Below are 27524 nucleotides of genomic sequence, written 5' to 3'. Positions count from 1 at the left end.
CTGCTGCTGCAGTCAGTGTGTACATACATTACATTACTGATCCTGAGTTACCTCCTGTATTATACCCCAGAGCTGCACTCACTATTCTGCTGGTACAGTCACTGTGTACATACATTACATTACTGATCCTGAGTTACATCCTGTATTCTACTTCAGAGCTGCACTCACTATTCTGCTGGTGCAGTCACTGTGTACATACATTACATTACTGATCCTGAGTTACATCCTGTATTATAATCCAGAGCTGCACTCACTGTTCTGCTGGTGCAGTCACTGCGTACATACATTACTGATCCTGAGTTACATCCTGTATTATACCCCAGAGCTGCACTCACTATTCTGCTGGTGCAGTCACTGTGTACATACATTACATTACTGATCCTGAGTTACATCCTGTATTCTACTTCAGAGCTGCACTCACTATTCTGCTGGTGCAGTCACTGTGTACATACATTACATTACTGATCCTGAGTTACCTCCTGTATTATACCCCAGAGCTGCACTCACTATTCTGCTGGTGCAGTCACTGTGTACATACATTACATTACTGATCCTGAGTTACATCCTGTATTCTACTTCAGAGCTGCACTCACTATTCTGCTGGTGCAGTCACTGTGTACATACATTACATTACTGATCCTGAGTTACATCCTGTATTATAATCCAGAGCTGCACTCACTGTTCTGCTGGTGCAGTCACTGCGTACATACATTACTGATCCTGAGTTACATCCTGTATTATACTCCAGAGCTGCACTCACTATTCTGCTGGTGCAGTCACTGTGTACATACATTACTGATCCTGAGTTACCTCCTGTATTATACTCCAGAGCTGCACTCACTATTCTGCTGGTGCAGTCACTGTGTACATACATTACTGATACTGAGTTACCTCCTGTATTATACTCCAGAGCTGCACTCACTATTCTGCTGGTGCAGTCACTGTGTACATACATTACTGATCCTGAGTTACATCCTGTATTCTACTTCAGAGCTGCACTCACTATTCTGCTGGTGCAGTCACTGTGTACATACATTACTGATCCTGAGTTACATTCTGTATTATACTCCAGAGCTGCACTCACTATTCTGCTGCTGCAGTCAGTGTGTACATACATTACATTACTGATCCTGAGTTACCTCCTGTATTATACCCCAGAGCTGCACTCACTATTCTGCTGGTGCAGTCACTGTGTACATACATTACATTACTGATCCTGAGTTACATCCTGTATTCTACTTCAGAGCTGCACTCACTATTCTGCTGGTGCAGTCACTGTGTACATACATTACATTACTGATCCTGAGTTACATCCTGTATTATAATCCAGAGCTGCACTCACTGTTCTGCTGGTGCAGTCACTGCGTACATACATTACTGATCCTGAGTTACATCCTGTATTATACCCCAGAGCTGCACTCACTATTCTGCTTGTGCTGTCACTGTGTACATACATTACATTACTGATCCTGAGTTACATCCTGTATTATACTCCAGAGCTGCACTCACTATTCTGCTGGTACTGTCACTGTGTACATACATTACATTACTGATCCTGAGTTACATCCTGTATTATACTCCAGAGCTGCACTCACTATTCTGCTGGTGCAGTCACTGTGTACATACATTACATTACTGATCCTGAGTTATATGCCCCTGCAGAATTTTTGCTTTCTTGGCCTTTTTTCAGAGACTATGAATAACACCAAATCTTTTTCTCCACTCATGGTTAGTGGTTGGGTGAAGACATTTATTGTCAGACTACTGTGTTTTCTCTTTCTAAATCATAATGACAACCCAAAATATCCAAATGACCCTGATCAAAAGTTCACATACCCTGGTGATTTTGGCCTGATAACATGCACAGAAGTTGACACAAATGGGTGTGAATGGCTACTAAAGGTAACATCCTCACCTGCGACCTGTTTGCTTGTAATCAGTGTGTGTGCATAAAAGCTGAGTGAGTTTCTGGGATCCAGACAGACTCTTGCATCTTTCATCCAGCCACTGATATTTCTGGGTTGTGAGTCATGAGGAAAGCAAAAGAATTGTCAATGGATATACGGGAAAAGATAGTTGAACTGTATAAAACAGGGAAGGGATACAAAAAGATATCCAAGGAATTGATAATGCCAGTCAGTAGCGTTCAAACTGTAAGTAACACTCCCTTCTCCCCATCATTGCCTTCACCTCATCACTCCCCTCTCCCCATCATTGCCTTCTCCCCATCACCCCCTTCTCCCCATCATTGCCTTCACCCCATCACTCCCTTCTCCCCATCATTGCCTTCTCCCCATCATTGCCTTCACCCCATCACTCCCTTCTCCCCATCATTGCCTTCACCCCATCACTCCCCTCTCCCCATCATTGCCTTCACCCCATCACTCCCCTCTCCCCATCATTGCCTTCACCCCATCACTGCCATCTCTCCATCATTGCCTTCACCCCATCACTGCCCTCTCCCCATCATTGCCTTCACCCCATCACTGCCCTCTCCCCATCATTGCCTTCACCCCATCACTGCCCTCTCCCCATCATTGCCTTCACCCCATCACTCCCTTCTCTCCATCATTGCCTTCACCCCATCACTTCCTTCTCCCCATCATTGCCTTCACCCCATCACTGCCCTCTCCCCATCATTGCCTTCACCCCATCACTGCCCTCTCCCCATCATTGCCTTCACCCCATCACTCCCTTCTCTCCATCATTGCCTTCACCCCATCACTCCCTTCTCTCCATCATTGCCTTCACCCCATCACTCCCTTCTCCCCATCATTGCCTTCACCCCATCACTCCCCTCTCCCCATCATTGCCTTCACCCCATCACTGCCGTCTCTCCATCACTCCCCTCATGGCCCTCTCCTCATGTCCCCATCTCCTCCAGGGCCAGGCTACACAAACACAGACCAACACATACACACACCACACACACACACACACACACACCACACACAGACAGAGACACACACACACACACACACAGACACACACAGACATACACACACACCACATCTCTCCTCTCACCTGTCGCAGCATCGCCCGCGCTTCCTCGCTCTCACACAGCAGCGGCCGCGCTCCTCTCTGTGTCAGAGACAGGAAGCGCGGGCGGCGGGCAGGAAGCTGGACGGGTCCTTGCAGCTCCGCTCCTGCTATTCCCTCTTGCAGGCAGCGGAGCTGCTTGGATCGCTCCCTGGCCGCCGCTAAGAACTGCTGCGCGCCGCCCCAGCCCCCGCTACGCCACTGACCGCCCCTGGCTCCCCTTGTGTCCGCGGACCGGCAAGGGCACTGCAGCGGCCCGGTGCTGGGCCGCGGACCGGCGGTTGGGGACCCCTGGTCTAACAGACTATGCAAAATACCTAAATCTTAAAATACCTCAATTTGGATTTTTTCAAACTTTGAGCGACGAGCGGCATGGGTTAACGTCGTTTGATCGAGCTCAAATTTTGGCTCTCTCAATATCTGGAAAGGGGAATCGTTTTGTGGCGTCCAGACGGACAAAATTCCGACATCGATTTTTTGCGGTCACCCTAATGTACACTCTACACCCCATCTTGACTGAAAAAAACAGAAATGTAGAAATTTTTGCAAATTTATTAAAAAGAAAAACTGAAATCTCACATGGTCATAAGTATTCAGACCCTTTGCTCAATATTGGGTAGATGCACCTTTTGAGCTAGTTCAGCCATGAGTCTTCTTGGGAATGATTCCACAAGTTTTTCACCCCTGGATTTGGGGATCCTCTGCCATTCTTCCTTGCAGATCCTCTACAGTTCCGTCAGGTTGGATGGTGAACGTTGGTGGACAGCCATTTTCAGGTCTCTCCATAGATGCTCAATTGGGTTTAGGTCAGGGCTCTGGCTGGGCCGGTCAAGAATGGTCACAGAGTTGTACTGAAGACACTTCTTTGTTATTTTAGCTGTGTGCTTAGGGTCATTGTCTTGTTGGAAGGTAAACCTTTGGCCAAGTCTGAGGTCCAGAGCACTCTGGAAGAGGTTTTCATCCAGGATCTCTCTGTACTTGGCCACATTCATGTTTCCTTCAATTGCAACCAGTCGTCCTGTCCCTGCAGCTGAAAAACACCCCCATAGCATGATGCTGCCTCCACCATGTTTCACTGTTGGGATTGTATTGGGCAGGTGATGAGCTGTGCCTGGTTTTCTCCACACATACCGCTTAGAATTATCACCAAAAAGTTCTATCTTCACCTCATCAGACCAGAGAAACTTATTTCTCATAGTCTGGGAGTCCTTCATGTGTTTTTTAGCAAACTGTATGCTGGCTTTCATATGTCTGGCACTGAGGAGAGGCTTCTGTCTGGCCACTCAGCCATAAAGGCCCGACTGGTGGAGGGCTGCAGTGATTAAAGTTAACTTTGTGGAACTTCCTTCCATCTCCCTACTGCATCTGTGGAGCTCAGCCACAGTGATCTTGGGGTTCTTCTTTACCTCTCACACCAAGGCTCTTCTCCCACGATTGCTCAGTTTTGCTGGACGGCCAGGTCTAGGAAGACTTCTGGTGGTCCCAATCTTCTTCCGTTTAAGGATTCTGGAGGCTCCTGTGCTCTTAGGAACCTTCAGTACTGCGGAAATTCTTTGTAACCTTGGCCAGATCTGTGCCTTGCCACAATTCTGTCTCTGAGCTCCTTGGCCAGTTCCTTTGGCCTCATGATTCTCATTTGGTCTGACATGCACTGTGAGCTGTGAGGTATTATATAGACAGGTGTGCGCCTTTACAAATCAAGTCCTATCAGTTTAATTACACACAGCTGGACTCCAATGAAGGAGTAGAACCATCTCAAGGAGGATCACAAGGGCGTGTGACAAATGAGTGTCTGAGCATAGGAGCTGAATACTTATGACCATGTGATATTTCAGTTTTTCTTTTTTAATAAATTTGCAAAAACGTATACATTTCTGCTTTTTCAGTCAAGATGGGGTACAGAGTGTACATTAATAAGAAAAAAATTAACGCTTTTGGATTTACCTAATGGCTGCAATGAAACAAACAGTGAAAAATTTAAAGGGGTCTGAATACTTTCCGAACCCACTGTAGATATATAATGCAATGATGGCTGATGGAGCATGGGAAAGCTTCCTTTCTAATGGAGGAGCTGATGGACTGGTAGTTTGGTCACCGGCTCCTCCATCAGCAGTCATTTTATATGTAACAAGAGAGGGGACTATGTGTAATAAAAGAGGGCGCTGTGAATAAAAAATAACAAGAATACACTATGTAAGAGACAGCACTGTATATAACAGCAGAGAAGCTATATAATAAGGGACGGCACCATATATAACTAGAGAGGGTGGTACGTAATAAGGGACGGTGTTATACATAATAAAAGAGGAAACTATGTAACTAAGGACGGCGCTATACAGTATAATAAGGGACTGTGCTATATATAAGGCTACATTCCTGTATCCGTTTGCAGTGTCGGTGTGCTGCCGCTTTTACAGATGCATTGAGCATGTCTTGTCAAAAATGGATCTGAACAAAACCTTTTCAGATCTGCGATTTTCATGTATGTGTGAATGGACCTGTAAAACTCTATGAGCCCATGTGCCCTCTGAGGAAAAAAAAAACCTGGAAGCATACGGACATTTTACTCAAATGTGAGAATGTAGAATAAGGGATTTTGCAAAAAAACATTATCACTCCATGTGACACAGTGCAGATACAGAATAATATCTACATCCAGGCACTTACCGCTGACGGGTTGTCTAATTAGAGCCACTTTCTCCTGTTTCTTCTCCATCTTGTCAGACCTTCATGTCGACATCTCCCAGCTATGATTCGTCTTGTCACAATGATCGTCACAGCCCTGAAAATAACAAGGTCACATACTCTGTATACATACATGTGTCTCCCCCCCCGAATACAGATATGTGCCCCACCATTACTATACTATTAGCCACGCACCATTAATAATATAAAGTGATGAGCAGCACTGTGCCCCCCATTAGTATAATATAAATGATTCAGTCTGTGACTCTCCCCAAATACCTGTCCGGCTGTGTGCACACGGCATATATGCGATCTTTTACAGTACAGGAAAAGTGAGTGAGATCCCTGAAGTCTCGGGCACACCTTGCTTATTTTTTCTTTGCAGATTTGCAGCAGGTTAAAATCTGCATAATGTCAATTCTTACAGCGTATTTCTCCTGTACTAATGGGGAAAATACGTAACAAAAGCGTGGGAAAAACTTGGGGAAAAAATATATGTATTTTACGCAACTTTCTTTCTGCCAGCACATTAGGAGATGCAGCAGAATTATCTCCTGCAAATCCTGAATGTGTGCACATAGCCCGAGTCCCTGTCCTGTGTCCCCATCATTCATTATAAGTCCTTGATAGCATCATAATGAATCTAGGGGATGGGAGAAGACGCCATGAGGTACTGGGCCTCCTCCGCCACCTCCCAATTCATTACAAGTCCCTGACAGCATCTTCTCCCACCTTTCAGTTCATTATAAAGTGTCCTATGCACCTTATCACCTCCTCTCCCCAATACATTTTAGAGCCCCCGTTACACACTGCGATATCGCTAGCAATATCGCTGTAAAGTCACTGATTTTGTGACGTTATAGCGATATTGCTAGCGATATCGCTGTGTCTGATACCTCCGACCGGCTCCCTCCGCTGGTTATCGCTGATCGCGCGGGAAGCTGCTGGACCATTCCTCGTCGGCCACTTCCTGCGGCGCTTCCTGCTGTGACGATGAGCGGCGCATGGAGCCGGGCGGGAGGACGCAGGATCATCGCGTCTAACAGGTAAGTAGCGACCCCCGTCCCCAGCGATGTCGCTATTGAGATCTGCCTGTGTGGCAGCTCACTAGCGACCACCTAGCGATGCACCAGGGATCCTGACCGCGTCATATCGCTGGTCGGGATCGCTGCTGAGTCGCTAGGTGTAACGGTACCCTAAGTCTTCAATAGCATCACAATGAAATGTGAGATGGGGAGGATGCTATTTGCTATCAGGGGCTTGGCACCCTCCTCCACCACCCAATTAATTTTACCTCTATATCTAATGCCCTACCCCCCCTCCTCCTGCTCGTAACTCCATTATAAGTCCCCCTTCCTCCCATTCAAATCCCCAACACCCCTCCCCCCGCATCCCATCATTGTCCTCTCCACCACCCCCATAACTCCCATCATTGCACTTTCCATCACCTCTATTATCTCTATCATTGCATTTTTCTCCCCCACCACTCGTCCCATCATTGCCAATTCCACCACCCCCATCATTGCCCTTTCCACCACCCCCATCATTGGCCTTTCCACCACGACCCCATCTTTGCCTTCTCCCCCACAACTCCTCATCATTACCCTCTCCACCACCACCCCCATCATCGCCCTCTCCTCCACCACCCCCATCATCGCCCTCTCCTCCACCACCCCCATCATCGCCCTCTCCTCCACCACCCCCATCATCGCCCTCTCCTCCACCACCCCCATCATTGCCTTCTCCCCCACTACTCCCCATCATTGCCCTCTCCACCACCTACACACACACCACTCACCTCTCCGCATGTTCCCCAAAGCCACAGCGTTGTTATTGTCGGCAGCCACAGAAGCCACGCTGAAAGCTGAGGTCATCCAGCCATGCTGCTGTGTCAGACAGGAAGCGTGGGCAGGAAGCAGAGCATGGCTCCCTGCAGCTCCGCTACCTACACTGTTTTCTTCTGTAGGCTGCGGAACTTCAGGGATCACTCCCTGCCCTTTGCACATGAGGGCAGTCTGGCCAGGAGGCCCCTGGAGCCTCGGGGTCAAATAAACAGGCCAGATTGCCTTCAGTGTTAGCCGCCCTACAGGGCCCCCCCCCCACCTCCGGGCCCCGTTGCAGCTGCACATGTGGTATATCCGCCCCTGTATTACTTATCCTGTTGTACTGATTCTGCCGCAGTGATGTAAACCTATAATGGTCATTGTCATTTCTTCTATTGACCACATGGTGGCAGCATTGTTACACCTTTCATTAGAATGTGACTGTCTTATATGTGTGTATATCCCCAGTAGATTGTTTCTGTGCACACACAAGTACTGAGGTCCCTGCCCTCCAGATCGTCTCAAATCATTATTTATATATATAAAATAACATGAAGAATTTCACAGTGTGAACACACGCTCACACCCCAGGCATTAACCCCTTCCGTTCCAACAGAGAAGAGAACAGGGGGCCCTGATCTGCAGGGACACGCTCAGACACTGTAGTCCTGTGTAATCTCTTGTAGCCAGTTTTTGGTAATGAAGATGACAGACACACATCGGTCTCATGCTCTTTTCTAACCTCGGGAATTGTAGCAATTAACATGTAAAAAAAAAAAGTTGCAATATGCTCCAAACTTTATATTCGTTTTTTTGGAAAGTGTTTACTTAAAATGTGCCACAGATCAGTTATCAGAAATAAACTTGATGAGGCCGTTATACTGACACGTGCAAAGTATATGGGCGTTGAAGGGTGTCGTGTGCGATCTGCCTGGATACAGATATTGATATTTATTTTATGGTTTTTGTTTTTTTTTCTTCTCTTAAGCGTCTTCTGATAATGAGAATAAGAAGTCTTTTAGTTTGGAAGAGAAGTCTAAGTCCTCTAAGAAGAGAGTGCACTACATGAAATTTGCCAAAGGTGAGTGCAATAGAAAGGAATCGGGGATGAGGGAAAAAAAAGTTTGTTTGTTTTTTTAAATAAATCTTTAAAATGTTTATATGCTAATACAATAGATCTTTAAAATGTTCCAGCAACTCTCAGGTCATCGTGTCTGCTCAGATTTGGGCAACGGCGTACAAGGGAAAAAAAAAAAAAATACCACCAGCGGGATGTTAATAGGACTTGAGCTGACTTTTACAGGTTCTGTCAGCATAAGTAGCAACAAACAGAATTCAGAATGCAGCTCTGGATGTGAGCGGAGTTAATGGAGTACAGTCATTATAATGGTAAAATGCTGTGAAATGGAACGGGCGCTCTCCTGGTGTCAGGCTTGATATAAGGTTGTTAGCAGACAGGGGGCGCTCTCCTGGTGTCAGGCTGTGGTGTAGTACTGGTGTTAGCAGACAGGGGGCGCCCTCCTGGTGTCAGGCTGTGGTGTAGTACCGGTGTTAGCAGACAGGGGGTGCCCTCCTGGTGTCAGGCTGTGGTGTAGTACCGGTGTTGGCAGACAGGGGTAGCTCTCCTGGTGTCAGGCTGTGGTGTAGTACCGGTGTTGGCAGACAGGGGACGCTCTCCTGGTGTCAGGCTGTGGTGTAGTACCGGTGTTAGCAGACAGGGGGTGCCCTCCTGGTGTCAGGCTGTGGTGTAGTACCGGTGTTGGCAGACAGGGGTAGCTCTCCTGGTGTCAGGCTGTGGTGTAGTACCGGTGTTAGCAGACAAGGGGTGCTCTCCTGGTGTCAGGCTGTGATATAATACCGGTGCTAGCAGACAGGGGGCGCTCTCTTGGTGTCAGGCTGTGATATAATACCGGTGTTAGCAGACAGGGGACGCTCTCCTGGTGTCAGGCTGTGGTGTAGTACCGGTGTTAGCAGACAAGGGGTGCTCTCCTGGTGTCAGGCTGTGATATAATACCGGTGCTAGCAGACAGGGGGTACTCTCCTGGTGTCAGGCTGTGATATAATACCGGTGTTAGCAGACAGGGGACGCTCTCCTGGTGTCAGGCTGTGGTGTAGTACCGGTGTTAGCAGACAAGGGGTGCTCTCCTGGTGTCAGGCTGTGATATAATACCGGTGCTAGCAGACAGGGGGCGCTCTCTTGGTGTCAGGCTGTGGTGTAGTACCAGTGTTAGCAGACAGGGGGCGTTCTCCTGGTGTCAGGCTGTGGTGTAGTACCGGTGTTAGCAGACAGGGGGCGCTCTCCCGGCGTGTTAAGAGTTTGGAGGTCAGAGGGGTTTGGGATGTGATGGGTGAGTGGTGTTGCCCCCCCCCCCTTATATCATTCCATTAAGATGTGCACCGGGAGACACTGCGGGGTAATTATGGGGGGAGGATAATTATGCAGCTCCAGTGTGTTTTGGCCCCGGGTCCTCCTGACAAGTGCGCTAAACACACAAGCAATGATACAATTATCCCCCCGGTAATTATAGCTCACACTGAGGAGGCTGCTGCATGTGTGACGGCTGACCGACAGCTCATATACTGTCCCAGCATATATACTGTACCTGCTGTATATACCAGAGAGTAATATGACGTATATCTGCTGTATATACCAGGGAGTAATATACCGTATATCTGCTGTGTATACCAGGCAGTAATATGACGTATATCTGCTGTATATACCAGGGAGTAATATACCGTATATCTGCTGTGTATACCAGGGAGTAATATACCGTATATCTGCTGTATACACCAGGGAGTAATATACCGTATATCTGCTGTATACACCAGGGAGTAATATACCGTATATCTGCTGTATACACCAGGGAGTAATATACCGTATATCTGCTGTATACATCCGGGAGTAATATACCGTATATCTGCTGTATACACCAGGGAGTAATATACCGTATATCTGCAGTATATACCAGGGAGTAATATACCGTATATCTGCTGTATACACCAGGGAGTAATATACCGTATATCTGCTGTATACACCAGGGAGTAATATACCGTATATCTGCTGTATACACCAGGGAGTAATATACCGTATATCTGCTGTATATACCAGGGAATAATATACCGTATATCTGCTGTATACACCAGGGAGTAATATACCGTATATCTGCTGTGTATACCAGGGAGTAATATACCGTATATCTGCTGTGTATACCAGGGAGTAATATACCGTATATCTGCTGTGTATACCAGGGAGTAGTATACCGTATATCTGCTGTGTATACCAGGGAGTAATATACCGTATATCTGCTGTATACACCAGGGAGTAATATACCGTATATCTGCTGTATATACCAGGGAATAATATACCGTATATCTGCTGTATATACCAGGGAATAATATACCGTATATCTGCTGTATACACCAGGGAGTAATATACCGTATATCTGCTGTGTATACCAGGGAGTAGTATACCGTATATCTGCTGTGTATACAAGGGAGTAATATACCGTATATCTGCTGTATACACCAGGGAGTAATATACCGTATATCTGCTGTGTATACCAGGGAGTAATATGCCATATATATCTGCTGTGTATACCAGGGAGTAGTATACCGTATATCTGCTGTGTATACAAGGGAGTAATATACCGTATATCTGCTGTGTATACCAGGGAATAATATACCGTATATCTGCTGTATATACCAGGGAATAATATACCGTATATCTGCTGTGTATACCAGGGAGTAATATACCGTATATCTGCTGTGTATACCAGGGAGTAATATACCGTATATCTGCTGTGTATACCAGGGAGTAGTATACCGTATATCTGCTGTGTATACAAGGGAGTAATATACCGTATATCTGCTGTATACACCAGGGAGTAATATACCGTATATCTGCTGTGTATACCAGGGAGTAATATGCCATATATATCTGCTGTGTATACCAGGGAGTAATATGCCATATATATCTGCTGTGTATACCAGGGAGTAATATACCATATATATCTGCTGTGTATACCAGGGAGTAATATACCGTATATCTGCTGTATACACCAGGGAGTAATATACCGTATATCTGCTGTATATACCAGGGAATAATATACCGTATATCTGCTGTATACACCAGGGAGTAATATACCGTATATCTGCTGTATACACCAGGGAGTAATATACCGTATATCTGCTGTATACACCAGGGAGTAATATACCGTATATTTCCTGTGTATACCAGGGAGTAATATACCGTATATCTGCTGTATATACCAAGGAGTAATATACCGTATATCTGCTGTGTATACCAGGGAGTAATATACCGTATATCTGCTGTATACACCAGGGAGTAATATACCGTATATCTGCTGTATACACCAGGGAGTAATATACCGTATATCTGCTGTATACACCAGGGAGTAATATACCGTATATCTGCTGTATATACCAGAGAATAATATACCGTATATCTGCTGTATACACCAGGGAGTAATATACCGTATATCTGCTGTATACACCAGGGAGTAATATACCGTATATCTGCTGTGTATACCAGGGAGTAATATACCGTATATCTGCTGTGTATACCAGGGAGTAATATACTGTATATCTGCTGTATACACCAGGGAGTAATATACTGTATATCTGCTGTATACACCAGGGAGTAATATACCGTATATCTGCTGTATATACCAGGGAATAATATACCGTATATCTGCTGTATACACCAGGGAATAATATACCGTATATCTGCTGTATACACCAGGGAATAATATACCGTATATCTGCTGTATACACCAGGGAGTAATATACCGTATATCTGCTGTATACACCAGGGAGTAATATACCGTATATCTGCTGTGTATACCAGGGAGTAATATACCGTATATCTGCTGTTTATACCAGGGAGTAATATACCGTATATCTGCTGTGTATACCAGGGAGTAATATACCGTATATCTGCTGTGTATACCAGGGAGTAATATACCGTATATTTCCTGTGTATACCAGGGAGTAATATACCGTATATCTGCCGTGTATACCAGGGAGTAATATACCGTATATCTGCCGTGTACACCAGGGAGTAATATACCGTATATCTGCCGTGTACACCAGGGAGTAATATACCGTATATCTGCCGTGTACACCAGGGAGTAATATACCGTATATCTGCTGTGTACACCAGGGAGTAATATACCGTATATCTGCTGTATATACCAGGGAGCCAGGGAGTAATATACCGTATATCTGCTGTATATACCGTGGAGTAATATACCGTATATCTGCTGCGCACACCGTGGAGTAATGGAGCATGTATACGGTATATTACTTCCCAGTGTGTACAGCAGATATACGGTATAAGTGCCGGGAAGTAATATACCCTATATCTGGTGTATACATCGGGGAGTAATATACTGTATATATGCGCAATGCACTGGGTAGTAATATACCGTATAACTGCTGTATATACTATGGGGGCTAATACACTGTATTCTATTTGCCCCTGTTCTCCCACTATTATTATTTATTATTATAGCGCCATTTATTCCATGGCGCTTTACATGTGAGGAGGGGTATACATAATACATACAAGTACAGTAATCTTAAACAATACAAGTCACCACTGGTACAGGAGGAGAGGACCCTGCCCGCGAGGGCTCACAATCTACAAGGGATGAATGAGGATACAGTAGGCGAGGGTAGAGCTGGTCGTGCAGAGGTTTGGTCGATCGGTGGTTACTGCAAGTTGTAGGCTTGTCGGAAGAAGTGGGTCTTCAGGCTCTTTTTGAAGGTTTCCATGGTAGGTGAGAGTCTGATATGTTGTGGTAGAGAGTTCCAGAGTAGGGGTGATGCGCGGGAGAAATCTTGTATTCGATTGTGGGAAGAGGAGATAAGAGGGGAGTACAGGAGGAGATCTTGTGAGGATCAGAGGTTGCGTGCAGGTAAGTACCGGGAGACGAGGTCACAGATGTACGGAGGACTCAGGTTGTGGATGGCTTTGTATGTCACGGTTAGGGTTTTGAACTGGAGTCTTTGGGTAATGGGGTGCCAGTGCAGGAATTGACAGAGGGGAGAGGCTGGGGAATAGCGGGGGGACAGGTGGATTAGTCAGGTAGCAGAGTTTAGAATAGATTGGAGGGGTGCGAGAGTGTTAGAGGGGAGGCCACAGAGCAGGAGGTTGCAGTAGTCAAGGCGGGAGATGATGTGGACTAGGGTTTTTGCAGATTCTTGGTTGAGGAATGTACGGATCCGTGAAATATTTTTGAGTTGAAGTCGGCAGGAAGTGGAAAGGGCTTGGATATGCGGTTTGGAAGAGAGATCAGCGTCAAGGATTACCCCGAGGCAGTGAGCTTGTGGGACTGGAGAGAGTGGGCAGCCGTTTACTTTAATGGATAGGTCTGTTGGGGGAGTCGCGTGAGATGGGGGAAAGATGATGAAATCTGTTTTGTCCATATTAAGTTTTAGAAATCTAGCGGAGAAGAAGGATGAAATAGCAGACAGACATTGAGGGATTCTGGTTAGTAGGGAGGTGATATCTGGTCCAGAGATGCAGATCTGTGTGTCATCAGCATAGAGGTGGTGCTGAAAGCCATGAGATTCTATGAGCTGTCCGAGGCCGAAGGAACTGAACCTTGTGGGACTCTGACGGATAGGGGGTGCAGTGAGGAGGTGGTGTGCGAGTGGGAGACGCTGAATGTCCGATCTGTTAGGTATGATGCGATCCAAGATAGGGCCAAGTCTGTGATACCAAGAGAGGAGAGAGTCTGTAGTAATAGGGAATGGTCCACTGTGTCAAAGGCAGAGGACAGGTCCAGTAGGAGTAGGACAGAGTACTGTCACTTGGCCTTGGTGGCTAGTAGGTCATTGGTGACCTTAGTTAGGGCAGTTTCAGTGGAGTGGTGTGGCCGGAAGCCTGATTGTAATCGGTCAAGGAGGGAGCAAGAAGAGAGGTGGGAGGACAGTTCAAGATGGACGTGTTGTTCCAGTAGTTTTGAGGCATAGGGGAGAAGTGATTTAGGGCGATAGCTAGATACAGAGGATGGGTCAAGAGAGGTCTTTTTGAGGATAGGTGTGATTGAGACATGTTCAAAGCTTGAGGGGAAAACACCAGTTGTTAGTGATAGGTTGAAGAGGTGGGTTAGGGTTGGGATGAAGTGGGATGGGATCGGGTCAAGTGCACAGGTAGTGAGATGTGATCTTGAGAGTAGAGTGGAGAGTTGATCTTCTGTAATGGTGGAGAAGGTGGTTTAGGAGGAGTGCAGGGCAGTTAGGAGGAAGGGCACTGGGGGTTGTTGACCAAAACTGTCTCTGATGTTAGCAATCTTCTTCTTGAAAAATAAGGTAAAGTCTTCAGCTGAGATGAGTGGGGAGGGAGGAGGTGCTGTGGGGCGGAGGAGAGAATTGAAGGTGTTGAATAACTGTTTAGGGTTGTAAGACAGGGAGGATATGAAAGATGAGAAGTAGGTTTGTTTTGCTGCAGCGAGTGTGGCCTTGAAAGTAGTGAGGGACTGTTTGAATGTGATGGAGTCCTCATTGGAGTGGGATCTTTTCCATCTCCGCTCAGCAGCTCTGGAAGCCCACCTCAGTGCCAGGGCTGTCTGTTAATTTTGCGAGCTTTGGTATGTGTGAGAGGGGCAACTGATTCCAAAGCTACAGCTATTGTGTTGTATAGAGCGGCGGCGGCATCCGCATTGTGTAGGGAACTTATGTCTGTATGAGGGAGGAGGGATTCAGACAGTGAGTGTAGATCGAGGTGTTGAAGATTTCTGCGAGGGTGTGCAAGTTTTTGAGGTGGGGATTGTCGGCCTGAGGAGGAGAGGGAAGAGAATGTAAGTAGGTTGTGGTCAGAGAGAGGAAGAGGTGAGTTAGAGATGTTAGATAGGGAGCAGAGGCGGGTGAAGATGAGGTCTAGTGTGTGGTCATCTTTGTGGGTGGCTGCAGAAGACCATTGAGTGAGGCCAAAGGAGGAAGTGAGAGATAGAAGTTTAGTGGCAGCTGAGAGGGAAGTGTCAATGGGGATGTTGAAGTCGTCCAAGATGATAGTGGGGATATCAGTGGAAAGGAAATGAAGTAGCCAGGTGGTGAAGTGGTCGAAAAAGGTGGTGGCTGACCCTGGAGGGCGGTATATGACAGCTAGTTGGAGGTTGGAGGGGGAGTAGATGCACACAGAGTGCACCTCGAAGGAAGGGAGGGTAACCGAGGGTGGCAGTGGGATTGGGGTGAAGGAGCAGTTTTCTGACAGGAGAAAACCAACTCCTCCACCATGCTTGCTGCTGGGGTGGGGGGTGTGGGAAAGGTGGAATCCACCATACGAGAGTGCAGCAGGAGAGGCTGTGTCAGAGGAGGTGAGCCAGGTTTCGGTGATGGCGAGGAAGGAAAGTTTGTTAGTAATAAAAACATCATGGATGTAGGAAAGCTTGTTGCAGACAGAGCGAGCGTTCCACAGAGCTCCTGTTAGTGGGACTGGGGAAGCTGGGGCCGGGCGAATGTGTATAAGGTTGGAGTGGTTACGGAAAGTTGTGATTGGGCGTGGATGGGAGGTAGAAATGACTGTGGGAATGTGGTGAGGAGGACCAGGATTTGTAGAGATATCGCCGGCAGTGAGGAGGAGCAGAGAGAGTGTTAGCAGGAGAGGGCATGATGGGGCTGTCTATGCAGGGAACTGCCGCAGAATACCGTCCATTTCATCAGTAATGACTGTGATCTGAGTAGAACAGTCATGTCATTGCGGAGCTCAGATCACAGGCACAAGCGGTAAGCGACCCCTGGGTGCAGGCACCATCCAGAGGCGAGTCCATAGCATTGCAGGAAATCTCCACCGCAGCCCTGGTGCCCAGAACGGTAGAGCACTCACCAGTCGTTACTGTGATCTGAGCACCGTAGTGACATGACGACTCTGCTCAGATCACTGTAGTTGTAGGTAACAGATGGAAATGGAAGCTCAGAGCACCGCTCCGGGCTACAGTGAGGTGGCACTGGACTCCCTCCACATCCGTGAGCTGGGTGCGCCAGGGGCTGACGGCACGTCTTGGACCCAGAAAGGGAAGTGATCAGTGCTTTATTATGGGGCACGCTCGTTCTCTGTTGGCTGTCAGTGATCGGAAACACTTGCTTAGATTCAGAGGCTGGGTATCCTGTGTATGTGACCCTATAAAACATCATTTTTGGGGTGGAGTTGCAGCTCGCTTGCACATAGTTCACAGTTCTGTTGATGCGGAGGTGCCGTCCTCAGGTGAGAGGTGACACTCGGGGTGGGGACCCTGTGTTGGTACATATGGTGTGCCTCGTTGACCAATGTTCCCAGCCTGGTCCTCCGCCCTTCTGTGCTGCTTCCTTAACAGCAGGAAGAAAGCCAGTCGGTAGCCCCGGTGGCTGCCCTGGTGCCATTATGGGTCAGGAGTTCAGGCTTTGTGATATAAAGGGACGTTGGCGTATATAGGATGTGTGTGCAGCGCCCCGGGCCGCGATCTGGCATCCACTGCTCCAATACGGATTTAATACCTAGGTACGGGGGCCGAGGGAGCCTCCTTCACTTCCTAATATTCACCTTTGTGTGAAATTTCTGCCTTCGGGTGTTTAGGATTTGAATTCGGGAGCAGGAAATAATTATATGGTCTTAGACCCCGAGTCGCGCAGATCTGTCTGACTAATAGGTGGGAGGATACGGCGATGCCGAGAGGAGGCTTGATTGGCATTTCAGGGTTTAGGGGAGAGTCCTTTACGTCAGGTTTCCTTAAAGGAACGGCTCGTGCGCGTGCGGTTGATACGACCGTCTACAGTTTGGAGGAAGGCGAGATCCCTCTGCCTCCAGGATCGACATGATCGTGCCCAGGTGCCGGATCTGGCATCAGTTGTGTCCGGCACCGGCTTTTCTGGTTTATGAAGGCCCTTGTCATCCCTTGTAATTGACTCCCTTTCCCCGGGGTTTAGCGCTGAGTCTCCACCGCTTCTCCTGGTGTCTGTGATTGCCTGCAGCGCTGATATCATGTTGACAGAGCTGCAGCCAATCTGTGAGCTGTAGAGCTCTGTAACTGGCTGCATCACTGCTTTCAAAATGTCCTTTTTCTGCATTTTTCGCTGTGTTTTTGCAGCGTTTTTTGGTTGCACATACTACATGTTTTATTCACCTAAAAAAAAAGCAAAAACTTTTTTTTCAGCATTTTTTTTCTCATTTCATGCTGCAGATTTAGCGGAAAAAAACCCATTGCAAGTCAGTCCAGAAAAATAAGTGCATGCACGAGATCTGAAATGTCAGCGCTTTAGCTTGTATTGCAAAAGAAAAAAAAAAAGCAGTAAAAACCCGCTGCGTGTGAACATAGCTTTACAAATACCCGTGAGAACTATTCAGTCTGCAGGTTTTCAGCTTCTGGATGTTTCCATTCACTGACTGCAAGTAGAGCGAGTCCTATACAGCTCTGTAGCATGAATACCTCTATTTTTATGGCGGCCGTTGCAGTGGCCACCGCTCCATCGTGGCCGACCCTCTGCTCTCGGCAGCGATCAAGTAAGCACTGGTGCACAGATTCTGATGCAGACACCGGGGAAAGAACAGAAACCGGTCCAGAAAGTCGGCATTTTATATATTATTTAGGTCCCCCCCCCCCCCTGCAATATTTGAGCACTTGTGTAAGTGGAATGTGTGCGACTCGTACGTGAGTCCTGGGACGGACGCTTGTTTGTGTTACCAGTCTCCAGTTCCTTCCCGAAACGGAATCAGGTCTTTGATGAGGAAGTCCATATAGGGTGGAAGAAAAGCGTCCTTTTTGATGTTGACTTGAGAAAATTTCAAACAAAATTGGAATTTCGTCTCTAGAAAAGCCATTTATCTTCTGCTTCCTCCCTCTCGGGATCCCCTTGGGGCATGGTCACCCCTGGAGAAGGATCGCAGTGACCTCTATATAGCGGTGTTTTTAGATATATGTATCACTTCTCTGCCCTAATAAGGTGGCTCATCTGTAGCTTTACATTAAAGGAGTACAATCTTACTTGTTGAAATAAGTATGTCTGTGCTCGGACCTCCCATCTAGGAAGTGTTCACTGTCTATTGAATTCAATGGCCTGCAACAGGGTTCCACTTTAGCCAATGATCTAGGAATCCTGAATAGTCGATCCTCCAATATTTGACGTGGAGGCGTTGCAGCAGCTGTTGTTTCCGCCGCAGCAGCTGTTGTTTCCGCCGCAGCAGCTGTTGTTTCCGCCGCAGCAGCTGTTGTTTCCGCCGCAGCAGCTGTTGTTTCCGCCGCAGCAGCTTCTAAACAGATTTAGCCACATGACAATATATACTGTACACTACTCGACATTGAAATCCTGGTACTTACAGCCTCAACTGATGGTCGTTAATGGGGCAATTCATCAAGATCCACTGCTGGCAGCTACTGTGTAATCACCTACCAATGACCTTCAAGTTGTGCGCATTGGGAGACAAGTGCTTAGATGCTGCAGCAATTGGAGCAGGTTTAGGCCATGCAGCTGCTTACAGTCGCACCAGCAAAATGCGATCCTGTGTTGTCGTGTTGCTCTTTGGACACATTGGAGAAAAGGCCACACTACTAGTTCCAAAAACTGAGTCAATGTAACACTGTACTGTTAATGCACCTAGACTGAGACTAGAGGGGTCAGAATAATGTACATTATGCCACCCCGCGCCATAATCCCCTTGTGAAGACCTCTTCTTTAACCACACTCCACCACTCTCATGGTGCAGAGCAAGACAGCAATGTATCCTCTTCTGCAATGAGTCCTGCTTTTCTCTGGGGCAATTTTTGGCTATCATTCATGCGTCCAAGAGGAAAAGGACGGACCTCCATTCCATTCTTGACTGCCGTATTGCTCTGCACCATGATGAGAGTGGTGGCGTGAGGTCAATAAAGAGGCCTTCACCATGTGACATCACAGCGGTTCTAATCACGGCAATATGGTGTGCGATGGCATAACGTACGGTAGCCAGACCCCTCTAGTCTTCATTCCAGGTACGTAAATGTGCACGTAGTATGTAATTACCTAGAGTTGCACTATTAATTTTAGGAATGCTCGTGCCACCTGCGGCTCGGTGTCACGGGATGGTGAGTGCCAGCCTCCAGTATGCAGTAATCTCCTGCAGTGTCGGGATATAATTTATGGCGGGCTGGTTTATATAGATTTTACACGTTTTCGCTTAACACTTTTTTTGTATTTTTATTGCTCATTCTCACTGTATGTAAATGTCATTTAATGGTAAGAATTACATAGATTTCATGTTATTTATGACCTTAATTGTGTAATTGACAGATAATTAATAGTACTGGAACGGGCATTGCTTCACGGCTCCAGCGAGGAGATGAAGCGTTGCTTTGTCTCTGTCTTTTGAAGAATGCTTTCCTATTTGATTCCCTTTTTAAGGGTTTTTTTTCAGGGACTACATATGACAGTGGGATCAGTTTGTAGTCTTATTTCCTGGACATTTTGTAATGCCTCATGTACCCTGCGGGGGTGCTACAGGGTGATTGAATACTTTAGGAGGTATTTCCATCTCCAAGATCTAGATCCCAATATGTAGTAGGTGTAGTAATAATAATAATATTAGCAAATCTCTCCAATTAGAAATGTAGTATAGTTCTTCTGATTCGCTATGCCACTTAACCCATGTACATGCATGGCAGTAGCTTAGGTATCCATGGTTACGACCACTAATAACTGTCACTATGAGTTTTAGTATCCATGGATACCTAAACAATTGCAGTGCCTGCACATGAGATAAGCGACATAGCAAATCAGAAGAACTATACAACATTTCTAATTGGAGGTATTTACTAATATAATATTATTATTACAGCTACTACATATTGCGATAGGATCTTGGAGATGGGAATACCCCTTTTAATGCCAGGTTTCACAGATTATAGTGGATTGTTAGGTCTTTGATTAGTTATCTTAATGTCCCTTTTATTAAGAGGCTAGACCCACCCCCACCCCTCCAGCAACCGCGATGTTATGCCCTATTCCTTGGATAAGGGATAACTTCCAAACTTAAGAATGCCCCATTTAATATCAGGATTATACAGACCATTCTGGTTTGGATTTTCAAAGTAAGTACATCAGCCTCATCAGTTTTGACGAGTCTGTATATGGAATCTGTTGACAAGAGGGATGCATTTTACACTGGCTGCCTTGTTATTTCATGCAGAACATCTGACCTGTCATTACAGTGATATTTATGTGGGTCGTTGCAGTAATTAGGAGAACAGATGTTGTGCCGTGAAAAGCTGTTCTTCCTTAAATGCAAGAACCTGTCGCTGAAATTTGAAGATAAAACCTGCTGCGTGGTGGGACCCTGCTGGATCGTGCACCATCTCATTGTTCTCGAAGGTCTTGACCCAGATGAGCAGTTGGGAATCGCAAAAGACCTAGAGGCTGGACGGCGACTTAGAAGTGTAGTGAAGAAGTCAGAGACTCAGCGAAGGAAGACCGACGGAACAGAGGGAGTATAACTGCTAGGCAGAGAAGATCAGGTGACGTGGCTTGGAAGAGGGGGTATGTCATTGAGAAACATACACCAGAGATGTACCAGAACTGGGTAGGCCTCGAAGATGGCAGAGCCCGACGAAGAAGCAGAGTTAGATATCTCAGGAGACTCGCCGAAGCAAGCTGTCCACGCGCTGTCTCCCCATACTAACACCATCCAACACCCAAGACCTCCAATGCCCAAAACTGGAAGAGTTGAAAGTGACTTTGTGCTGATTAGAATTATTCTTCTGTCCATGGATAGTTCTACCCAAAATAATGACCTTTGATATTTTTGGTCTGCCTTTATTACATGTTTATGCCCCATAGAAGAACTTAACTGAAACAGCAGAAGTAATTGGTGAAGGTCCATGACATAAGGTTCCACTAAAGACACCATTCTTCTCGATTTCCGGGACGAGAGATATTCTTTGGAACAGTCCCATTGTTTTCAGTGGGTTGTGATATTCTTTTGCATAAGACCGAGTAGATTATTTGCGAATGGCACCCCATTAGCTATGGATTATCTAGGGCAAGTAACCCAAACTCGTCAGCTGCATTGTTTTCTGGTGAAGGCAAACGTTCTGTATGTCTCCGGTTTGCTTTCCCACGTGAAGACCTGCAATAGAAGTTGCCTACCTGGTGGACTCCAGCCATCGTGGGTGAATTTCAGGTGGATGGCCTTTGTATAACACTACCGCACATATGCAGAATATGGCTTCCATCAGCAAGGTCAGCTGTTTGCTGAGGATGCCGAGAATGGGACCTGCGACTTTCGGCAATGTCTTAAAGAAACATGTTTAATTCTTACCAATGTCTCTTGGGGGTTCCTTGAGGATTGGAAGATGCCCCTGTTGGCCAAAGCAAAATTTATTCTAGTGTTTGACTTCAACATCAAAGCACTATTTAGCCATTTCATTGTTGTGCTACATGTGATCGAACACCCTGTGAAGTTTTTGGGGGGATTTTTGTCTCATTCTTCCATGTGGAGGTGCATCATGACCCAATGCATGTCTATAGGTGCGGTATTATGAATCCCAAGTAGAGTTGTGCACAAGAGGCTCGTAGATCCCAAAAATGATCTCCTGAGGGCTGCTTCTTGAAGGTTCTTTAATCACTTTAAGAAAATTAACATAAAACAAAATCCGGAATCTTTCATCATGACCTGACGAAACGGGATATCCAAGATGATGTACGCGAAGCTCAATGCCTTAATGTGCTGATACGGTGGATTGGGTAATTGCACATTTAATGAAGATGTTTTAGGATTTTTGTAGCTGTAATTACACCAAGGAGGACGGAAGCTCATTTTAACATAGGAATTTCTGGAAGACTTCAGGATCCATGCCAAATGGTGACTTGACTCACTTCCTCTGTCTCCCGCCCTGGCTGCTGTGTGATATACACCAGCTTTCTGAGGAAAGGTGTAAGCACTCGCAGATACGCTCACCACTAAATGGAATCTGAATGGCGTCACCGCCTCAGAGCAGAGTTTTGAATCTGACCTTGCTGATGTCTTGGAAATTGTGGGAACCATACCTGTTCTTGCCTATATATTATGAGATGTCCATGGTGCTGAGATGTCTCCTACTTTCCGAATTCCGAACACCTTTTTTCTTGGTTGCATAATCATCACGTCATTTTTCAACACATTGTAAAATCTGTGTGAGATAAGTAGGGCAAACTGAACTGATTACACGGTTTATACGGTTCCCAAATCGGGTTCCGTTCAGATGACCCATTACGTGGGCTCGGTGGCCAGTCGTGGGTCAAATAAGTACTGTCACTACGGATGACCAAAAGTTATTGGGTGGCTAAATGTCCATTTAGGAAACGTGTTATGGTTGCACCATGTGGTCACTAACTGGTTTGGGTGGTAGGGATGAGCGAACAAGTAAAAGTTTGAATTCATTGGGTTCGACCGAACTTTAGTCCAAAGTTCGGTTAGGGTACTAGAACTGTACCCGAACTTGAACCTGAACCTCCTAAAAAATAAAAAAAAATTTGAAGCTGGAAAATATCTTTGTCTCTCACTCCTGAACAGTAAAACGGACTTCCAGGAGAAATCACCGTTAAGAACTCTGAATTTTGCAGTTCGGAGTTGCCCGTCCCTGAAGAACTTTGTAGTATCCAAAAGTGATCTGAGCTCCGAGAGCGACCTAGAGCGGTGTCGTAACCCAGAGGTATAGATCCCGTACCCTGCTCTGTGATCATGAATTACTGAGCGTCTCTCTGCTTCCTGAATAGTATTTTGAATGATCAGTGTGGGGATCTTAGGATGCTCACCCCCCCACCCCCCCACCAAAGTAAAAACTTTGAAAAGTTTAGGAAATCTTGTTGGACTTGAAACGATTGAAAGAATCATTTCGGCTGACTTTGTACGTTCCCCAACCTCGCTTGTTAACGTGTTCGTCCAGGCTGGCTGATCACTCTGAACATATCTGGACCTCCTACTGAAATTTTAGAGTAAACTATAGTTTCCAACGGGTTGTAATCTCATCTATTCGCATCACCGCAGACCAGATATGATGTGTGGGTCCTGCGAAAACTGACATCTGCTGTGGAAAAGAAAAGTCCAGCAGATGAAAGAACAAGATGGCGCAGCAAAAATGATTTGAAACGAAGCTATATTAGCAATAACTTGAGTTCTTCAGTCCATGATTGAACCTCGGCCTCATTCAATCCTCCTCATTTAGTGCACAGCAGATTCAGGTCTCACAGTTGTTGTTTTTTCTCATATAAATCCACAAGATAATATTTACTTAGAAGGTGTACGATAAAAGCGAAAAGTGCTCTTCACTCAATTTTCAGCAAACAGGACTCGATGTGGGTTTAGGGCTGAAGCCTCCAAGACACTTGGAGGTGACAATCAGAAGCTCTGACCCGGGAGCAAGTTGTTCTCAGAAACTTTCTGCTAAGTTGTTTTTTTGCGCTGGCACTGGTTATATTCCAACGAGATTGTACATGGGGCATCATTATTTTGGGGAAAACTGGACCATGAACTATACCGGTAATCTGCAAGTCATTGCTTACGTGGTTATAGCCAACAGCAACAGAGTCAAGTATGGAGGGAACACCTATAATGTACCGTGAGCCCTGTGACATTGAGGAAGGAATATAATGGCACAGATCAAGATTGTTCCTCTGTACTGGACTGGTGTCGAGCTGAACCAGCCTTAAGGATAATGGGAGACATTAAATGGTTGCTGCTGTTTTAGGAAACTAATCAAAATTCAACGGTGCAATAAACTTTGCAGTATATCTTCTCGTACAAATCTCCTTCTTTTTCCACTTATGAGCCATTTTGTCTCCCAGCTCCTCACTTGTTCACAAAACCTGTGTTTGTTGAAACAAGATGGACAGCCAGCTCACTGAGGGATCAGATTACTACTTCCTATTGAGTAGTGAGAGGAGCAGAGTGGGACACCCACATAGCGCTTTTTTTTTCTAGTAAGTGTTCTATCTCAACCACGAGCTGGATTAATAGCCACACTGCTCATTCCTGCTACATAATGTTGCTGATTTCTGGTAGGTGTTTATCTCGCACAAGTTCAGGATTCGCAGCTACGCTGCTCAATACGTCCACAATGTTGCTGCTTCCGAACATTTGCCTCTTAGACATGAGATCAAGATTCCCGTGTGTCTGTGTGTGCTTTGTATGGGAGACCTAAGATCCGCTAGTTACACACCCACTAGCTCAGAGGTAACTGAAAATTAGTGGGGAAAAAATGCAGGAAAGGAGTCATATAAGATATGGCATTATTCCTCATGTACACACAGGACAGCTTATTCTGAGAAGTCACCTGAAATAACAGGTATCATTTTAAGGGGAGTTACTTTTTGAGACATCTATGGCATTTTGAAAGGCTATCCCATTCTGGGATTCTCCCCTGTTGGAAGATTGGGGGTCTCCTCCGTCCCTGTTTGAAGTCCCTGCATTTGGCACTTTCTGCTTTGGTTTATGGTAGATGATGAAACGGCTGAGCACTTTGCATTTTATAGAAAATTATCTATTCTGCGCTCTTTTTGGTGCACCATTAGTACTTGCCCACCTCTACGCTTCGCCTCCGACATGCCACCAGGCACAGTCAATCATGTCTGTGTTTAGAGAGCTGGGTGGGGCACAGAATGGCACAGCAGGCCGCGGCTTGTGCAACCCCGGCATGCGTGGTAACACCTCTAAAGGGCCATGGATAGGGACTAACTCATGTACAATTAACCAGTTTTTAAAAAAGAAAAGGGGTAGTTTATTCAAATTTGCTCAATTAAAGGACATTTCTTTTGATAATTGTCTTGAGTGCTACAAGGCAGGACCTAAAATTAATTCTCTGTAAATTTGATTTTCAGATTTTTATAAGCGTTTCATCATCTCTGTCCCCATTGGGACTCACAATCTAGATTCCCTATCAGTATGTCTTTGAAGTGTAGGTGGAAAGTGGAGAAAACCCACGCGAACACTGGTAGAACATGCAGACTCCTTGCAGATGTCATCCTTGGTGGGATGTGAAACCAGGACCCCAGTGCTAACCTCTGAGCCACCGTGCTGCCCCCAATAGTCTCCTTTCACATTAGTCTTCATCCGATCGCCGTTACTTTCACCCACTGTCTCTTTGCTTTTTTCTCATGGGCACACTGAGAAGCCTCCATGTTCCACCCATTGCGTCATGTCAACGAGCAGATGTTGCAATGGGTGGATCTCTTGTATGACAAACCCTCGGATTAGGCAGGAGGTGAGGTGAGCAGCTGCGATAATGACATAATTGAATAAATACTTGTATTCCCGCAGATCACACACCCCTCCGCATTCCTCCATGACCCTGACAACCTCGCCGATCACCGGCACCTTGGCTTCCTCCATCTCTCCGTGTGTTACCTAGGAATGAATCCATCCCACCTGTTTCTTGGAGCTGCTAAAACTTTCTCGCTCATCTTAATCTCATCGGTTTGAGGAAGTTATTCTCATAATCCACCACAAGTGATAGGTGTGACTGGGCCGAATATATAGCAACATTCCTGGGAATGTTTGTGCGGAGATCCTCGCCCCAACCTGACCATGCATGAGAGAGCGGGTCATTCGTGGTATGCTACCATATCACACTCTGTGCGGTGCCGTTATGTCTCCTGACCCCATTATAAACGTGCAAGCTTGACTTGAGTGAGCATGAATGGTTTCATTGAAAGGGAATAAAAAGGATTTATCAGTTGTCATAAATGTGTGTGTGTGTGTGTGTGTGCGTATATATATATATATATATATATATATATATATATATCATATTTATCTGGAGTAAAAGCCACAGTTCTAGTGATGAGCGGGCATGCTCAGGTAAGGCGTTATCCGAGCATGCTCAGGTGCTAAGCGAGTGGCTTCGGCATGCTTGAAAAATTTGATTGAGTCCCCGCGGCTCTTCGACAGCCACAGCACATGTGTTGCAGCTGTCGAACAGCCATGAGACATGCAGCCGCCCGGACTCGAACATAATTTTCAAGCACGTCGAAGAAGCTCGGTTTGCACCCAAGCATGCTCGCATCATCACTGTACGGTTCTCTTGATTCCGACGTTGTTCTTCTTTTGTTCTTGCTCCTCTCCGTTCCCTGTATGCTAGTCCAGTTTTTTTTTTTTTTTTAACAGGGAGTGGCTTTCCTAACACCTCCCATTTGTAACATTTGCAGGCCACACCCATTTGGCTAAATAGACTATATTTGCATACAAGGCAGAGGGGACCGTGTCTCCAGAACGGAAAGGAAAATGTCAGATATGGGTAAACATCGACATTTACATAAGGCGAAATTAGGGAAAATGGAATCTTTATAATATACATATAAGCTGGAACTCCACTGTGCAGGGGAACGCCATAGAAGTCTACGGGCGTCGGATTACAGCTCTGGAGCAACAATGCAGCCAAGTGCATGAGATTGGAGGCCACCTGCCATCGATCCATTCTATAGCGCGGTTGCGTTTGTGATCGGACTTTTTTTTGGGTTTTTTTTTTTTTTTTTTCTTCTATCCCGACAGCAGTGAGTGCCGAGCCCCCCGCAGAGCTGACGCTCCTTTGCTCAAGGTCATTTCGATGACACAAGGATTTGTGTCGGTCTCGCCCATTTTGAGAGCGGTGACTTCACCTTTCTGCTATGTTTTCCCTTTAATTACTTTCCTCATTGCCCAACAGGTTTTTTTTTTTTTAGAAAAAAAAAAATCACTTAAAGTGAAGCGTTACATTCAGAGGAGAAAAAAACCACAACTCCCATCATCCACCCGAGGTGGAGAAAGTTTTATTTCTGAGGAATCAGTGCAGATTAATCCGTAGTAATTGATGAGCTTTAGCGGTGAGTAAGACGAGCGCTTGTGTGACTCCGACCCATAAACTTCATTTCCAATTACTGTTACGATCATCTCGGATTAGATGGTTTGTGCCTGACTTTGGCAGGAGATGGTTACAGTGCAAGTTTTACGCATTTTTCTCCTCCTTTACATGATTTATGGTCTTCAACAGTCGCTCG

The 27524-nt window shown here is 46.1% G+C and overlaps 1 protein-coding gene across 2 annotated transcripts in view; it reads left to right on the top strand.

Moving 5' to 3' along the window:
* PINX1 (PIN2 (TERF1) interacting telomerase inhibitor 1) overlaps nt 1-27524 on the top strand; it is a 131563-nt gene that overhangs the window by 7229 nt on the left and 96810 nt on the right. For both annotated transcript variants that reach the window (XM_073586368.1, XM_073586370.1), the window contains exon 5: nt 8536-8628. In XM_073586368.1, coding sequence (XP_073442469.1) covers nt 8536-8628 — 93 coding nt within the window. The remainder of the gene's footprint in view (nt 1-8535; nt 8629-27524) is intronic.

The sequence above is a fragment of the Dendrobates tinctorius genome, unplaced genomic scaffold, assembly GCF_039654945.1.
Source record: "Dendrobates tinctorius isolate UK_male_01 unplaced genomic scaffold, ASM3965494v1 ptg000093l, whole genome shotgun sequence".
In the NCBI taxonomy this organism is placed as follows: Eukaryota; Metazoa; Chordata; class Amphibia; order Anura; family Dendrobatidae; genus Dendrobates; species Dendrobates tinctorius.
Note: the sequence above shows the minus strand (reverse complement) of the source record. Positions and strands in the feature narration are given on the sequence as shown.